Genomic DNA, 17,236 nt, shown 5'->3' with positions numbered 1-17,236 from the left:
TGCTCCGTGGGGGGTCAATCCCTGCCACCAGGAACTCCTGCTGCAGGAATAAGCCTCACCTGTATCCATGAGACAGCCTATGTCATGTCATGCCGTGGTAAATCAGGCTAAATCAAGGCTTGCAGTAACTTCTGGCAGCTCTTAGAGGCGACAGCAGACTTCTGTGTGCAGAATAGCCATGTATGCAACATGTGCCTTAAGTCTACGTTGAAGCATGTGTTCCCAGTTGTGCCTCTCAGTTAAACTAATGAGCAGTTGATTTCTGTAAAGCATGGCAGGAATGAGCATAAAGCCTGGAGAGCACCATCAGGTTGGCCCACAACCTGACGTGAATTACCTGGTGCCACCTCCTACACCACGCAAGCTGTCTCTTGCTCTCCCACTCCATAACAAAATAGCAGAACAGCAAGCCCAAAGCACAGGCTGTCAGGCAGTGTGCTGAGTTAGCACCTCGTGGTCATTGCCAGCATCAGGGCAAAGGTTTTGTGCAACCGTGAACAACCATCCTGGAAAGGAGCTTTGGGTCCAGCTGCCTGGCGAGCAGTACTTCTCAAAAGGGAGAGTAAGGGGCAGCACGCTCCTGCTGCAGCGATGCTGCGGGATGCAGTGGGCACCGTGGGCAGCAGAGCTCATCCCCACCTGCTCCAGTGAGCCTCTCAGCCCTGGCAGCTCCTCGTGGGCCAGGCTGCAGTGAGAGGCTCAGTCTGCATCCCCCCAGTTCACCTCCCTGCCTTTCATTTTGCTGCTTCCAATTAGCGTCTCAAATCAAAAGCCAAAGGCCAACTCAAGCTGCTGGGAAATGCCAGGCTCTCCCTGGCATTAAAGGCCTCATTATTTGTGAAGGATGCAGCACGTGTTCAGGAGGTGTTCCATTTTTTTTCTTTTTTTCCTGGCCATCTTTACTCTCCCTTTATCAAGTGCTATCCATCTCTGAGAGCGTTTCTTTCAGAATCATCTGAATAATGTGGCGAGATGCATCTTGCTAGCTGGTTGAATCCAAAATGTTGGGCACTCTGGTGGCTCTCAGCCCACAGCGGTGCTTATCTTCAGGTTATTTGCAAAAGAGGAGGGATTACTACAGGTGATGGTAATAACAGCAAACTGTCTAGCCAACATCTGCATGGGTTTGCCTGTTGTAAGCCCCGGGACGTGTGGCAGCAGCCTCGCTGCATGGCTGCAGCAGAGTGCTGAAATGGATGGGAGGTTTGGAGCGGGCTGGGAGCTGTGCACCCTGAAGGATGGCACGGCCTTGCCTGCATTAGGATGCACGTTTAGGCACAGAGGGTGGTGGTGATGCCATCGTGCACCCCTTGCACAGAGCTCTGGCTGCTGAGCACCTTTGCACAGTGAAGCCCATTGCAGCCTTGCCTTCCTCTTCATACAGCCCTGGGGTGTTTGAAGAGCTGTGTTCTTCTTTGGGAAGAGCCAAAGGATCTCTCTAGGCTGGGAGGGGCTCCCTGCAGCCCCAAACCCAGCAAAGCCCAGGGCTGGCAGGGCTTCACCACCTTCTGCCTCCTCTAACAGCCTCTGTTTTTCCTTTGCAGGCCTACACAATTCAGGGACAATACGCCATTCCACACCCGGATGTGAGTTTTACTCTTGTTTTTCTTATACCCTGTTATGTCACCTGCATGCTACTGTTAGATGACGGAATATTAATATTAGACAATAATATTAATAGCATATTCTCAAAGTAACTGGCCACGTGTAGTCTCTGTAATACCTCAGTAGCCTTTTAACCTGTGAACACACACTTTATTAATTCTGAGGACTTGGCCTGATGCTAAATTGTGCTATCCCTTCATGATGAGACCAACCAGATCACACATTTTGTGCCTCAAAATGATCAAAATGAGCAAAGGAAGGGGAAGAAAAGGAACTTATCTTCTATTTCCCCCTTATCCCAGAGCATCGGTCATCTGGTGGCTTGCGGAGATGTCTGGGTGGGATGGGAGCAGCAAGAGCTTTGTCAGAGCCTGGTTTCCTATTTGAAGCAGGGCCGTGTCTCTTCCGTGGGATCCTCATCCAGGTGATGAGGGATGGGAATGTGTTTTGCTCGTGCTGAAATCCCCCCTGCTCATGGCTTATTCTGATACACAACCCAGGGCGGGCGTGGGACCTGCACTGCGTGTGCTGGGGGACGCATAGGGAAGGGATGGTTTTATAAGACGCTGCTCTTGTGGCGCAGCTCAGTTGGTTTGATGTGGCTCAGGGCTTCTCCTGCCCATTGGGCGAGTTGGATGTTGAGTCATTGCTATACTTCTTCTCCAGGCCAGCAGGCACTGTGAGTGCACGCTGCCCACGGCCCCACCGGGGACAACCTGGTCGTGTGCTTGTTCGGCAGGCTGGGCTGTGTCTGTAGGAGCAGTGACTTCCCCTGCTTGCAGCAGAGGAGCACGGATATCACTCAGTTTTCATGGTTTGGCTGTCTACGTGGTGCCAGGATGTGCGTACTTTGAAGAGCTCGCTGTAATGCTGATCAGAAGTATTCTGAATCGTGTGCCTTTCACTTCAGCTCCCCAGAGCAGAAGAGAAACACGGCTGCGTGTTGCAGTGGGTAGATCGCCATGTTCTTGTCCCAGTTTTCCTTTGCAAACCGTGGAAGCAAGTCGTGTTTTCCTTCTTACTATTCCCCTCTGTTTGACAGGAATAAAATGCAGCATAGCACACACAGTGCTTTGGAAGTACTTAAGCTTTCATCAGCACTGGCAAAGCAGTGTCTGATCCTTGCTGCTGCGCTCTGCCCAGCTCCATGCAGATTTGCTGAGACCTGGAAAAAAAGCCCTGCGTGCGAGAGCTGTGCTTGCCAACCCCCCCCTCCTGCAGCCCTCTTGTGAGGATCTGTCATTTTAAATACTGCTCCATAAAGAAACCCATGCTGAAGATAGTTTGGGGGCATTGCCCTCATTCTTGCAACACAGGTCGCTGTGTTTAGCAGACCCTTCCTGCAGACCCGTGACAGCATTTCAAACACCAAAGCTGAAATGCAAGCTCCTGCCCTGGTTTTTCTCCCTCTGGCAAAACCTACACAGACCCATGGGAGCTTCATCTCCTGGAGGGCTTCAGCATTGCCTGGGGTTGCTAAGAACCATCATCAGAACTATTTCTGATTGTTTGGAGAGCACCATCGTTCCTCAGTTAAGCAGCAGTGAGTGTGATGGAGTGTGGGTGGTGATGGAGATCCCCTCCTGCTCCCCACTGAAGCCGACCTGTCCACCTCCGTCCCCCTTCATTTTGTTTGGTTTTGATTTGGAACGGTGACACAGAGCACAAAATGTATTCCCAACAAAATTCTCGCTTCCTGACGGGGCTCCAAAAGGTCCCCATCACAACAAGGGGTGCGAGGCTCTGAACTACTGCTGGCCACGGCTGAAGCCCCTGTGCTGCCACGGGGTCATGCTCACAGTGCCCATGTTCCAGGTGGCATCAGGAGCCACACGGGCTGACCATCTCACGGAGACATTTCCTCCCCGGTGCTGGGGAGTTGGTCACAACCAGAGGGACCACGCATCAGCAGGTGCCCTTCTGCTGGCAGCCAGCAGTGAGCAGCATGCTGCAGACTTGGCAGGGGCTGGAGGTGCTTTGCACAAGGCCATGCTGTTGCCTTAGCAGCTCATCACACACACAGGGGCTGTGTGCTCGTGACAGAAAGCCAGGACATCTATCTGATGAGCTGAGGATGGGCTTCTAGCTAGTATTGTACTTCAGACCCTGGCCAAGCAGTTCTGCAAAAGATTTGGGCTTTATTGCATCTTACCCAGGCCAAGTCCTTCTGTTAATGCTGGTTTTGCCATGTCTCAACATGGCTTCCAATTTTTTGTTAGTTTTTTTTTTGTTAGTTTTTTTTTGTTTTGGTTTAGGTTTCTTTTGGTTTGTTTTCTTTCTCCGTTATAATTTTGTTCTTGCTTTCTGGTGTGACTTATTGTACTCTATGACAATAACCTTCTTAGCTCTAATGTCCCTCCTACCCCTCAGCAGTTGACCAAGCTCCACCAGTTGGCTATGCAGCAAACCCCCTTTACTCCCCTTGGACAGACCACCCCCGCTTTCCCTGGTACGTACCCACATGCCCTTTCTAGATATCCTTCTCTTCTTACCTGTAGAGTTTCTCTCTCTTTCAAAAATCGCTGTATCTAACAGAAACAAATAGGAGAAGTGAAGCTGAGGTTGCAGCACCCACGGGGAGAGGCTAGCAGGGAGGTCAGGTAGAAATCTGGGGGATGTGGCAGCGGATAACCATGCATGCCCGCTCTGCTCCCAGCCTTGCTGGCTTTCTGAGCAGAAGGATGAGCTCCAGCACCACCCTTCCCAGCCAGCATCCCCTGCCATGCACCCATTGCAGCGGGCAGGATGCCCCTGCATCCCGCAGCACCAGCGAGAGATGCTGCCCTGCGGGATGCGGCTGGGGCAGCAGTGGGGAGAGCAATGGGAAGGCGCTGTGGTGCCGGGTGGGCTGCAAAAATGCTGCTAAAGGCTTCACAGAGAGCTAGGAGGCAGATATAGAGCGCAGGGGATGGCAATGCTGAAAGCTCAGTGGTCGAGATGCTGGATGGAAATGCCTTTTCTGTCCGTATGTTCATCATATTTTGAGCTTCCTAGATGAAGTGACATTGCTTATCTCCTCGAAGGCAAAAGCATTAAATCTGTTTCTTCTTTGCTCTTCAGGAGAAAAGCTGCCCTTACATTCCTCCGAAGAAGCTCAAAATCTGATGGGCCAATCATCAGGTAAAAGACAAAGCTACAGGGAAATCAGTAGGCGGCTGCTGAAATATATTTCTGAAGTAGGACTGTGCCACTGTTGTGCTCCTGGATAAATTGTCTTGTTTGTGGAGAAGAGAGCATGTTTCCTGGTGGGCAGTATCGTGCCCTCCATCCCCTCTGTGCAGCATGTCCTAAGGGAAGTACCTGCAGTTTGTTACCTGTTTTTGATGTTTGTGTGTAATGGCCATCCATCTAATGGAAAGACACCAGTGTCACCACCATTATTCTTCTGTTTAATTTTGCACAAGCTTCATCTAGAAAGCATAGAAAAATACTTGTGGGATTAGCAATAACATGAAATTTTAGCTGTCTCTCGAGTCACTCAGGGATAGCTGCGTTTTTAACGGACCCTGAAGAGCCAAATCACAGCCATCTTGGAGAAATTTCCATTTCAGATGTCCCTGGCGGTTGCAAGGCCATGCGCTGAATGTGCTTTCATACCCCGCTGTTGTTCAGGGAAATCACCCCAAGACCTCCCGGACTTGGGGCACGCTTCCTGCCTGCCTTGAAAGCATCTGGGAACATCACCCAAACACAGACCATGGAAAGAGACCCAACCAGGTGGTAGCAAAAATAAATGTCGTAATATTGCTCCACGAATCCTTGTCCTCCACACACCCTTCTTTGCCCTTTGCCGTTGCCTGTGGCGCTGATCCTGCCCTAGCCAAGCCTTAGGGGCGGCCCATTCCTGGAGATGCTCAAGACCAGGCTGGATGGGCCTTTTGGCAGCCTGCTCTATGGGAGGATGTTGGACTCCTCAACCAGGAGACAGGAGTTGGGCTCAGTTATCCTTGTGGGTCCCTTCCGACTCGTGATATTCTGTGGTTTTGTGATTCTATGAAACAAGATGTCCCTGACCATGGCAAGGGTTTGGAGCTGGGTGGGCTTTAAGGTCCCTTCCAACCCAGCCTACAATTCTCTGATTCTGTGTCTCCTTGTGTTGCATCCATGGTGACTGCATGTGTGTATCAGAGGGGAAGGAGCCTGTGTGCCAAAATAAGTAATCTCCAGGCTGTAACAACAGCTGTCATGACGCAGAGGGTGATGCAATGCCCCAAAACCCATCTGGGAGAGAATGTGGAAGGCTGGGATGGCATGTGGGAAGAGAAGCACATGCATGAAGGGCATTTAGCATCCGTGGACCCGTCCGCCCTGCTCCTGCTCTCAGTGGTCCAAGGGATGTGGCCGTGGCTCTTCATGGACACCTTGCTGTGACGGTGCCATGCCCAGACAGGTGTGGGTTCAATACTGAGGCTACTGCTGCCAGGCAGACAGATGGGAGCCCTTCTTCTGTGGCACAGAGGGAAGTGCAGACCAGCAAAACGCAGTCATGGCTCGCAGTAGGTGCTCAATGCTCTCAAGGCAATGATGCATTGCCATGCAGATGCCCCTCTGGTTTTCGTGACCAGGGCTTCAGTGCTGCTGCTGCGTTGTGTCACAGCAGTGTGACAGTGCCAGTCTTCTGCTGCTCTTTTTCTCCAACCCCCTTAATCCTGCTCTTTGCTGTGATGCAGGCCTTGCAGCCTTTTGGACTCTTGTGCACTGTGTTAAAAGCCTTCCCTGGTTGTTTATATGTTGCATAGATGACTGCAACTCCCTGCTAGCTACCAGCCAGCTTCTGTCCCATGGATTAGTATGTCCCTACACCAGCAACGAGGTGATTAACCTGTGAGAAATGCAGGCTCCCACCTGGCTGCAAGACCCATGCAGCTGCACACACAGGTTGCTCTCCTGGCTCCTTTTGCTACTGCAAAGGTGAGCATCTGTCCTGTCTCAAGAGAAGCTGTGAGGGAGCACTGTGCTGTGCTCACTCCTTGCTGCAGGCAGCACTTTTCCATGTAATTTTGCAGGGAAGCAGGCTCTCCATCTATGTGCTGTTTGCCTTTCCCTGATAGGGTCCATCGGCCTTGACTCCAGGCAGCGTTTACATCTGCAATTCAGCACTTTGTCTGCTGAGCTGCTTTCCTAAGAGAGCTGTGCTCAGGGAGGGCTGGAGGGCACATGGACAGCCCTCCTTCAGGGCTTGGTTTTCTGTTGCTGTGCAGAGAAGCGTTGCATGGGAAGGGGCTTATCCCACCTATGAGGGCTCCTCTGCAGTGATACTGCAGCCCTATGCTATGCACACTTTCTTGGAGCCAGTCCTATTGGGGGACAAAAGGTCGAGCGGCACAGGAGAAGGTGGCACCCCGCTCAGATGAGGCAGGTAGAACCGTCTTCCTCCTCCTTGTACCGGAGTGTGTGATCCCCTGCCTCTCCCAGCCCCTGAGCAGGACGCAGCCTTTGCAATGTCGACTGCTGCGGGGAAGTACTGGCGACCCGCTGCACTGCTGCTGCGAGCTGTAACCATTTTCCCTTGCATATGCCCAGGTCTGGATGCCAGTCCCCCGGCCAGTACTCATGAACTCACCATTCCCAATGATGTAAGTACCGTGGCGCTTCCTCCACCTGTGCGTGTGTGTGTATGTCCACATATATATATGTATATATATACATATATATGTAAATTGCAGATGTACAGCCTTGTTACATGCGTTTAGAGGTGCCCCTTCACTGTCTTCACTCATACCTTGTGCACAGCTCCGCAGTCTGGTTGTCTGGGGTCATGGAGCAACTCCTGGGCTCTCCTCTGTTGGTAGCTTTCCTAGGGAGAATCCTCCTCCATGCTCCGTTTTTCCTTCCCAAGTGAACTTAGTGCTCACGAAAAAGGCCCAGCTGACAGCATGGGGAAGGGCAGGGAGCTCTCAAGCCCCAGTGTAATTATTAATATACCACTGGCAGATCTGAGAAGTTTCAGACCTGTCCTTCTGAAAGACGGTGCGTTGTGTTTGGGTACTGGCAGCAGTCAGTGTTCGGGTCTTACAGGTGGAGGCACTGTGGTGAAGTGGTTATTGTGCTCAGATGTCAGTCAGAAGGAGGTTGGAGTTGCGGTGGTCCCAGCGAGATGCAAAGAGGCTGCTTGGGATGCTCAGATGGGAGGAGGTGAGATGGAGAGTCCAGGCAGGCAGCACCTGGACCCGTGGTCTCGCTTGCTTCTGGACTAGTTGCCATGGAATGAAAACCAGCTTGTGCTCAGTGGAAAGTGGAGAAATGATGTCGTGATTTGGTCCCCATCACCATCACCTACCAGTCCATCATTCTCAGAGGTTTCTGGATGGGGTCTGGAGGCTGTTTGCTTTTCTTCTTCCTGTTTAACAGGCTTTTGTCATCCTAGTGAGGAAGCCTGGGGGAGCCCAGCGCTGGCAGTATTGGTAGTATTGGGTGACCCCTGAAAAGGGGCCTTTCCTTCCTTTTAGCACGTGGAGCAACCTGCCACGGGACACAGGACCACTGGGAGCACTTGCTAAAAGCCTGGCTAACATCAGAGCTGTGGGGTGTTGGTGTTACAGCCTGCATCTCCTTCCCATCTGCTGGAAGTGCCTCCTGTTGCTTTGATGGCTCTGAAATTCCTGCTGTTACCTTCTCTGGAAAAAGAGAACAGTCTTGTCTATCTCAGAGCGAAGCACCCACTGGCAGGTTTGGGCAGTGCAGAGCAGACCACAGTTGTGCTGCAGAGAAAGGAGAGTTTGAGTGAATCTTGGGATGAAATCCAGCTTGTCACTCCCATGACTGTCAGAAGATTGAACACTGTGCAAGAGAAGCTTAGATTCTGCTGGAAGTCTCTCTGAAGGTCTGGCTGGAGGTCTGGCTCTCCATGGTCCTCCAGCAGGTTCACAGCTGCATGTATGTCTGTTTGCTGAAGCACCTCGAGGCTCTCTGAGCTATTTCTGAAGACCTGGATGGGTGGCTGTTGGGCTGAATATCACACAGCAGCCCTGGAAACAGCAGATCTTTCCAGTTCTGTGATGGGTGTGTGTTCAGATCCCTTAGCCTTCACTCCAGGCAGTGATGAGAAGGACATGGCTGGAGATAGCTCTTGCTTTGGGGAGCTAAGAACCCATCACCGTGGGCTGACAGTGAAGCTTTCTTTAGGACTTGCAGAAGGAAATCTTTTGGAACAGCATGGTGCACGACAGCATCATCACTCAGGAAAACTGCAGGTCATTTCTGTGCTCTTCCTAATCGTCTTCTTTGCTGGAAGCTCTGAGTCCTTGGTGAGAGAGCTGCAGTGAAGTCATCCACCCAGAACATCTGACAGCAGGACCAGCAAGCATTTGGAGCAGTGATTGTCTCCCTTTGTACAGCCAGTGACAAAAGTCCAGCAGCCGATGAGAACATCCCACAGATTTCCTGGGTATAACCGTGGAAGGGCATTCAAATGCTGATGGCCAGACAGGATGGGTTGGATATCAGGAGAAGGTTCTTCACTGGAGGGTGATAAGGCATGGAACAGGCTCCCCATAGAAGTGATCATGATACCGAACTTGCAGGACTTCAAGAAGCATCTGAACAACGCTCTCAGACGTATGGTCTGATTTTTGGATGGTGCTGTGTGGAGTCAGGAGTTGGACTCAATGATCCTTGTAAGTCCCTTCCAACTCAGGAAGTTCTGTGATTCAGTGACACTCAGCAACACCTCGTGCCTGTGTTGGAAAAGCTGCACGCCTTCATGTGCCTTACCCAGCTATGGTGGTGCCTGAGGGACCCCTGGTTTGGTGCACAAATACTTGAGAGCAAGGATGAAGACACCCTCAGGGACCACTGAGAAAATTCACGCTTCTTTATGGCGCTAAGGAAAACTAATTAATTTTGAAAGAGCATGGAAGACATTTTCCAATAGAATTCTTCTGTCCTGCAGCATCTTTCTAGGGCAGTGAGGGAGATGCCAAAAGTGCAGAGGTCAGGATGAGTGAGCGATGCTAGCAGCGAGTGGCTGGGGGACGCCTGGGGCCGGGCTGATCCTAAGAGCCCTGTGCCCATGTTCAGGTTGGGTCTCCTCGTTTCGTGAGCACTGAGGTCACGGTGTCTCCAGGCAGGGCAAGGAAGGTTCCGGCCGCGCGGTCGTGCTCGCGTCCTCAAGCTGCGCTTCTTCACGCCATCCCCCGCGCTTTCTTTCTAGCTAATAGGCTGCATAATCGGACGCCAAGGGACCAAAATCAATGAAATTCGGCAGATGTCTGGAGCACAGATCAAAATCGCCAACGCTACGGAAGGGTCATCGGAGCGCCAAATCACCATCACAGGAACCCCCGCCAACATCAGCCTCGCTCAGTACCTCATCAACGCCAGGTGAGACCCGGTGGCGGGACGGCTGCCACCCTCACTCCAGGAGGGTTTTGCTCATAGCAGGGCAAAATCGCCGTCTTCCCCCGCCGAGGAGGTAGCGCTGGGGCAGGGCACGGAGATGGATCTGGTCTGGTGGCGGGAAGGCGTATTTTGGGACCTTGCTGTGAAACCAGCCCTCTCTCGCTACCTCCTCGGAGCCTCTCCCACGCGCTTCCAGGCCTCCACCAATGCTTTCCTCCATCGAATGAAGTCAACCAAGCAGTCGAATAAACAGCAGACATGGGAATGGCCTGATCGCTTCCTTTCCATCTCCCGGCAGTGCAGCATGGCAGGGCCGGGGATGCTGCAAGTTGGGCTGCGCGCGGGGCTGCCGGCCACGGAGCCATCGGGGCAGCTGGGTGGGCCAGGTGGGCAAGTGGCCCATGAGCAGGGTGGCATCTGGCTGGCTTCGTGCTGTCTCTCAAGGCCATCCATCCGTCTGTCCATCTGTTCATGCTGTTGCTGGCAAGAAGAAGGGGTGAGGACAGGGGAGTGCTGGCAAGGTGTGCGCAGGCTGTACCCCTCCTTGCACCCACCCCACCTCTGCCCCGACCTGCAGCAGGCTCCGTCACCCCTTCCTCCCCGCTGCCCAGCCCCACGACACCTCCCCACCGCCTCCTGAAGAAGGAGAGAAAAGAAAACAGAGCGGCTCTGTCATTGGAAAGGGCTGTCCAAGCCACGGCTCATGCCATGGCAAAAGCAGAGATGGAGGGTGACCTGGTTGAGGGGAAAGATGGGACACAACTTGGCCTCTCCCTCAGTTTGTAAAGGCAGAGCAAATGAAGGCACCAAGGGAGTTGTAGGTGACCTGCCAATGGGACAAGGACGCTGGGACTGATGCTTGCACCTGGTAGGAAGGATTTTGGTAGAAGCCATGTGCTGGGACATCTCCTGCCAGCACCTTTTGTGCACGGCACCTCTGCTAGGGGCATTCAGTGAGGGTCTTCAGCATCTGTGCTTGAGCATCCTGAACTGTCCATAGCGCTCCATGTGCTCGGGCCACCAGACGTAAGACTGGTGACCTTCTGCCATAAGATGTGACATCTCCACAGTCTGTGAACCTCCTGAGCATCACCACCTGAGAAATCCATTGAGACACGAAGCAGTGGGAGAGAATTATCACTGACCCTCTAGTTCAGGGTAGGGACAGGGTGATTGGAGAGAGTGGATTTGTCTGCACCACTCTGAGCCCGCGGGCGCCTCACAGGCATCCCGTGGGCCGTAAGCAGGAGAGACAGTGCTGCCCCACAGGATCTGTGTTTTCTTTTCTACTCCGTTGATTAAGCGCTTGTTTTTGTCTCCCCCGCCCCTCTCTCTGCCCCTGTCTATTCTAGGCTGACGTCTGAGGTCACTGGAATGGGCGCACTCTAATTTCCACCCACCATCCTCCACTCCGCACCACCCGACCCTCTCCAGCCAAGGGCACTCCACCCAGCCTGTACAACCTATACATTTACCGTCTTCCCCTTACCTCCACAGATACTCTTTTCTTTACTAACAGATATATATATATATATATATAAATACACATGCATAAGCACCCACTGGAACGTTTCTTTATGACCTCCTTACTGTGCTCCTGAGATCGCTCCTGAACTCTTTGGTTATGGTCCTTGTTTTCAGAGTATGGTGTAATTACTTCATCTTCTTTCCAGGGGGGTCAGGGAGAGGGGGTTTCACTGGTGTGACTCAAGAAGACACCGGGTCTCCAGCATCAGTGTAGTGTAGCTACTGAAACGTATGCGTTGACGTTGGCTGTTGTTGCTGTAGCCTATGGCCCCGTGACACCATCCAGAGCTGTGCTCACTGCCCTTCCCTGGTCTCCCCAGTGCTCCCCCTGCGTTTGCTTCACCCCCTGACCTCCCCTTGCCGCCTCATGCCCCTTCCCCAAGGATAAGGTGTAGTTTTTCACCCCTGTGTTGTTTTGGAAGCAGAATGTGTGGGAGCCAAGCCTACGTGCATGCATGGGTTCACGCACAGATGTCTCTCTTTGCAACATGGCAGGGTCCAGACAAGCCATTTTTAATACTCGAGGAAGGGAATCTCACTCTCTCTCTCACACAAACACACATACACAAAATTCCCTTTTTGTAACGAGCAACTGGATGCAGGAAGAATTCAGCTGTACAGGATTCACACCCCCAGGGGCAAATGAAAGCACTCTTTGACAATCCCCACAAGCAACCTTTGGACAATAGCTCAGGAAGATCTGTGAGCCAGCCGTGTTTGTCAGTGTTTGTGTTCAATAAATGTCTGTGCAGCTCTGCTAACAACAGGCTTTGACTGTTCTTATCCTGGGCCACCCCACCGTTCCCAGTGCCATCCTTCCCTCTGCATCCTTCTCCATCCAGCAGCTCAGAGGGAAGGTGGGGGGGGTGTGCAAAACCTATCCATTATGATTATTTCGTTTATGAAAAGTGGGTGATGCACTTCCTGAGCGATCCTAGGCTTTCTTTTTTACCAGGGAGGGTACTTGGCTTGCACAGTGTTTGGTTTTCCAAACCAAATTATGCCTATCCTTACGGTTATGCTCGTGGTTATGATTACGGTTATGGTAATGGTAGGAAAACAAATATCTCACCACCCTCTTGTCTGAACAGATCCACTGTGTCTGTGCCCCAAGCCCTTCCCCTGCCTTCTGCTTCCAGGCTTTACATCTCTCTATTGCCACTCAAAAGTGGAAACAAATATATTTTCCATCAGTCGATCTCCTCCTGTGTAAAATATGTGTCACCCATTTCCCCCACATTGCAACCACTGCAATACATTTCTGCACTGTGACACATGGGAAATATATTGCTCCTCCTGGCAAGCCCCAGGGCTGGATGCCTTGTCCCTCTCTCCATCCTGCAGAGCCTCCCCTGGGCAGGGCGGGGGGCACGGGCAGCAGCATGGCAGATGCTCCTGGACAGGAGGACGCGGGTGCTTTGGGCACAGCTGATGGGGTCAGATGGAACCTCTGTGTGCAGATGCCAGAGCTGCAGTCAGTGCTGTCATTAAGGTGCTGTCCTCAAGGACAGACGCTTTGCCCAGGGACCAATGGTTCCTGCAGACCGAGGCTGTTCTGGATCCGCACTCAACCCCACGTGAGCCCGTGGTGACATCCTCTGCCTGGACCATCCCTGCCAGGAGTCCTGATCCTCCAGTTCCATCAGAATTCTGCTTTTTGCTTTGATACAGGCTGCTGTTTTGTTTTAGCTATCTGAAGATGACCTACAACAGAGAAAGCTGTCAGAGAAGCTGTGGCTGGGAAATGCTGTGCTCTTGCTAATGAAGCTGGGGATTTCTCAGAAACTGGGAGTACAGAAAATAACAAATCCAGGCTGGGGTCCTTCAAAGCTTGTTCTGCTGCTCGGGGACCCATCCTCAAGGGAGAGGGGCACAGCCTTTTCTCCTATGCATTCAGGCTTCAGCGAGTATGGCAATGGAGCTGAGCCCTCGCCGGGTTATTTTGCAAAGAGAAACAGCAACAACAGATCAAAAAAACTAATTTTAATGAGAATCTAGCTGCTTGTCCGTTGTTATTTATCTGGGCTTGAGCAAGGCCTGGAGAAAAAGCTGATTAAACAACAGTTGCAGTATCTGCTGGGAATATGCTGATGACAGCAATGATAGCAACAGAATCATAAGGAATGCATTAAACTCTTCCTTGGTGCAACTCAAATGAAGATGGCATGAAGATTGTCTGTTTTCTTTGGAGGAAGTCGCAGCGTTTCACTTTACTTGTGAGATGTCCCAGTTCTACATTCAATAGGAACTCAGAGTGCTGCAGAGAACACCCGTCAGAGTGTTGCACCCACAGCCATGTCAGTGGGGAAACATATGCACATCTTTAATACTGAAGTGAACACTCAGGACGATGTGAATGTCACAGTTAATTAACAGAAGAGCTTTAATGCACCGCTCGCCTCTCTCAAAGCGCTGCGCTTTATCCAGACAGAATGATTCAACATTTTTGGAAGCATCTGGCTCAGTGAAACTCTTTGGGACTGTATTATTTTGTGGGAAACTGGGATTTTGGCAGGAAAGAATTGGTGCAATGCCTCATCCTGCTCCAAACCCCGGAGTGCGGTGGGGCTGCAGACCAAATTCAGCCCCTATGATGGCTCATATCCACCCCAAGCCATGCTCCCAAAATTGAGTGCTGGGAGTATTGCTGTGTGCATTTTTCTAGATTTCATTTGCAAAAGGTTTTTTTTTTTTTGGCAAAAATTGTATAAACAGAGTTGAAAGAGTAGATCATTTCCCCTAAGGGAAAGTGACTTTCACTGGAGAGGCTCTTTAAATTGAAATTAGTCTTATTTAATTGTAATTCAGATGTTGCTTTTTTTTTTCTTGTATTGCTGCTAGTCACTTTTAATTATGCTAATTTCAAGCTTATGGCATATGGAAAGGGTAATTTTCCCCGCAGAGGCAGGGTTTCCAGCGGAAAGGACGAGCCCTTGTTCTCGCTTTGCTCCCGCAGTCACTAGATGTCCCTCTTGCCCCGCGAACCCCGCTCCAATCGCACGGCTTGACCCGGCCTCTCTGAACGATGTACATTGTCTGACCCTCCCTCCACTCAAGCACACATCCGTCCGTCCGAGCATCCATCCATCCGTCCATCTACCCCCTATTCATTCACCCACCCATCTACCGATCCATCCACCCACCCATCCACCCATCCATCAATTCGTCCATCCATCCATTCCATGGACTGTAATATTTTTGTACCCTAATGGAAAAGCACAACGTTTGTAAAATCCCAAGATATGGACAATATTTTGATGTTTCAATGGGTAATGATGTCACGCTAAAAAAAAAATGATAGGCTTATATTAGATATTAGAAAATGCTCCCTGTGAGGTTGGTGAGGCCCTGGCACAGCTGCTCAGAGAAGCTGTGGGTGCCCCATCCTTCACAGTGCTCAGGGCCAAGTTGGATGGGGCTTCGGGCAGCCAACTCTGGGAAGTGTCCCTGCCCATGGTAGGGGTTGGGGCTGGATGGGTTTCAGTGTCTTTTCCAAGCCAGTCTGTGGTTCTGTGGTTCTGTGATTCTGTGTGCATGCTCCCAGCCCCTTCCCACCTGGGGATGTCGGCTCCTCATGCTATGCTATGGGGAAGGACACGTGAGAAGCATGTGTTGATGGCCAGCAGTGTTTCCTGCAGTGGCAATCAGTGCGGCTGCCCAGCAGGAGACCAGCACCATGTCCCAGTGCAGGATTGGTCCCACCAACACTGGGACCTTCCAGACCCTGGTCTGTTGGGGCACATGTGTGGCCAGGCTGGCACCAGCTCTGGGTCTGCTGGCCTCAGGTCCTAACACACGCTCTTCTTACACCACTTGCACCAAGGGAAGAGGCTCCCAGCACACAGCCTCAAGCTGCAGCTGGCCTGACGAAGCAGATTTGATCTCGCTGGCCTGGTGTTTTGCAACAGAAGGACGTTTTCCAGAGAAGGTCCCCAGTGGCCCCAGACCCCTCCAGTGGCAGCTGGCGCCGGCACAGAGCTCAAATGGAAGGACGTGCAGGAAGGTCAGGGTCTGAGTCCAATTTCTCTGCTCCCATGTTCAGTTGCAAAGATCTGCTGAGAGGGTTATTTTTGCTACGAAAAAAAAAAAAAAAAAAAAGAAAAGAAAAGAAAAAGAAAAAAACGCAGCTGTGGATCTTAATCCACCATGCTGTGCACGGAGCCCGAGGCCTCCATCCAAAGGGTAACGTGGCAGTGACTTTGAGGAAGTACTGAATGTACCAGATGTGTGGCTCCTCCAGTGCCAGATGTGCGCCTCCCCCGCCCCAGCCCCGCGCCGAGGAACAAGCGGTGCCGAATCACCCTGAAAGCATCCTGCAGACTAAACCTCGCCAAGCGTGGAGCTGGAGCGGCTCTGGATTCCCACAGCCGTGTTCGTGTGGCTCAGAGCAGGGATGCCCCTTCCCAGAACACGCACTGGCGCCTGATCCGCACGCAGGGAGCAGACCCAGCTGGGTGACACGGGGTGAGCCATGCCCTGTGCCCAGCCTCAGCCTGCTACTGATGTACCAAGGCGCATGCTGCTTCTGTAAGGAGCTGCTTTGATTTCGGAAGGGAACGCTGGGCTGTGCGTGCCTGAAATGCTCCCCGAGCGCTGCATTCTGCCTCCCTGCAGGCAGCGTCTCAGCAGCAATGTTTGCTTCTGGAAGCGGTCCTTTGTCTGAATGCATGTGTGTCTGCAGCAGAGAGCAGGCCAGAACCAGGAAAGGGGATTTATGCTGCTTGGTTCTGGAGCCTGGTTGCATTCTGCCCCTCTCAATGAGCCCTGGGGTGCCTTGGGGTGGTGCAGCCATCACGGTACAGCAAGCTGGGCTGGGAGGCTGGAGCAGCATCACCCTGAACCCAGGGTTGCAGCCACTGCTGGCATCAATCTAGGATGGCAATCCAACAGGATTTTCTCAGGCAAAGGGAAATGGGGCAGCTCTAAGAGGAGTATGCCCCAAATTTTTCCCTCAGTGGGTTGTTTGGAGTGGTCCTTCTGGGAAGAGTTGTTCTGGGGGGGATAAGGAGCAGCCAGCCAGTTGCTGGTTCCTGCTGTAGGCAGTGCTGTGTCCTGGGGATGTCTGCATGTGCAGCTCAGCACAGAGCCCTGCTCCTGCCTCCCACATGGGAGTGCTGTGCTGTAAAAAGGCAGTTAAAAAGGCAGCACTTTGAGCCCTGAGAAACTGAAGACCCTGCTTAAAACCAGTTTCCAGTTACACACAAATGCTGCTTCTTCTCTTGCCTTGAGTAGATTTCTTTACCTGTGTGAAGTGCTATGATCTCAAGGTGTGCAGGATGGCGCAGCACATCTCCAAGCACAGCCAGAGCAGGGCAGGCTGTGCCACACCGAACACAAAACCCATCCCCGTGTGCCCCTGCTCACCATTTACCAACACAAACAACATGTGAAAACGATGCGAAGGACAGGATGTGAGCAGCAGGGAGGTGCTCTACATGGGGACCGTGCCCCACTTCCATTGGTGGGGGTGGGCAGGGTTCATGGATGGTAGGCTCTGAAACCAGGGGAGAGCAGCCCCAGCAGGCATGGCGGTGCAGAGAGGTGTGTGCTAGTGCTCCCTGGTGCTGAGCACAGGTGGGTGATGTCAGCTCAGTGCTCGGGACGTTGGGGCAACCTGCGGGGCCCTGGGACTGTGCAGCACTTGTGGGGTGTTTCTGGGAGGAGGAGGAGGAGAAGTAGATGCCAGCCTGGGCCTGACCATCTCCTTTGGTTGGCCTCTAGCTTTCCAGATCCAGAGCCCCACGGGAGGACCTTCCCTGCGTGA

General features: G+C 52.3%; 1 protein-coding gene across 15 annotated transcripts in view; it reads left to right on the top strand.

Moving 5' to 3' along the window:
- Positions 1–17,236, top strand: part of PCBP3 (poly(rC) binding protein 3) — a 46,478-nt gene extending 29,242 nt beyond the window's left edge. For 6 of the 15 annotated variants that reach the window (XM_042821881.1, XM_042821883.1, XM_042821894.1 and 3 more), the window contains 6 exons: positions 1,545–1,586; positions 3,976–4,054; positions 4,666–4,725; positions 7,129–7,181; positions 9,758–9,927; positions 17,194–17,236. In XM_042821881.1, the coding sequence (XP_042677815.1) occupies positions 1,545–1,586; positions 3,976–4,054; positions 4,666–4,725; positions 7,129–7,181; positions 9,758–9,927; positions 17,194–17,236 (447 nt within the window). Of the gene's footprint in view, positions 1–1,544; positions 1,587–3,975; positions 4,055–4,665; positions 4,726–7,128; positions 7,182–9,757; positions 9,928–11,297; positions 12,215–17,193 lie in introns of those variants that run through there. The other 9 variants (XM_042821895.1, XM_042821889.1, XM_042821885.1 and 6 more) reach the window with 4 other exon arrangements.

This window comes from Centrocercus urophasianus, unplaced genomic scaffold (assembly GCF_019232065.1).
Source record: "Centrocercus urophasianus isolate 14NV4802_14NV808 unplaced genomic scaffold, USGS_Curo_1.0 seq_20, whole genome shotgun sequence".
NCBI classification, from domain to species: domain Eukaryota; kingdom Metazoa; phylum Chordata; class Aves; order Galliformes; family Phasianidae; genus Centrocercus; species Centrocercus urophasianus.
This window is presented reverse-complemented; position numbering and strand designations above follow the sequence as displayed.